This window comes from Monocercomonoides exilis (genome assembly GCF_001643675.1).
Source record: "Monocercomonoides exilis strain PA203 chromosome Unknown scaffold55-566112, whole genome shotgun sequence".
Taxonomy (NCBI): Eukaryota; Preaxostyla; order Oxymonadida; family Polymastigidae; genus Monocercomonoides; species Monocercomonoides exilis.
In genome coordinates, this window is record NW_027150600.1 from 473,273 (window position 1) to 473,885 (window position 613).

A 613-nucleotide genomic window follows, 5' to 3' on the forward strand; every position below is an offset into this window, starting at 1 on the left:
AATTCTCTCAGGTTTGTTGTGAAAATGCGTTTGAATTCCTCATCATAATGATTTATTCTAAAGAAAAAAAATTTTCAAACTTGTTTTCGCAGATGGAATAATTTGATGAGGATGAATAAAAACAGAAAACCCTTTAAAGTTTTGGATTTACTGAATGAGAATAAAATTTCGTCAGTTTTCGTAGAGCTGCTCAACAGAGTGCAGAAAAAGATTAAAGAAAGGAAAATATTCACCTGAAAATTCAGTTTTCATATTAGAGTATGATGAATATCGCAAAATAATGAAGAGTTCACTGAATTGTTGCTTTCATTTTTCCGAGTTGAACGGAAGAGTTGAAAGGAATGATTGCTGATGAAACTGAGAAGAAAGAAGAAAAAGAGGGAAAAGCAGGTGATTGATCTTTGCGAATGCCAAGTTTCTCTGAGTGAAAACTACCCGCCTGGATTGCTTTCGATTTGTGTGCGTTGCTTTGTGAATGCTTTGTTGAAGAGAGAGGACTATGAGGAGATACAAACAGAAGTGAATATGGCTTTGCTGAGTTTGAGGCGTGTCAATGATATTCGGGTTTGAAACAATTTTTTGATTGTTATTTTTGTTATTTTTCAGAAAATAG

At 33.6% G+C, this 613-nt stretch overlaps 1 protein-coding gene across 1 annotated transcript; it reads left to right on the forward strand.

The window, feature by feature from the left end:
- Positions 1-351: 351 nt before the first annotated feature.
- On the forward strand, positions 352-613 carry MONOS_14058 (uncharacterized protein; the record flags this gene model as incomplete). The annotated part of the gene is made up of 2 exons (XM_067866826.1): positions 352-545; positions 607-613. The coding sequence occupies 2 exons, from the start codon at positions 352-354 to the stop codon at positions 611-613; spliced, it is 201 nt and encodes a 66-aa protein (XP_067720282.1).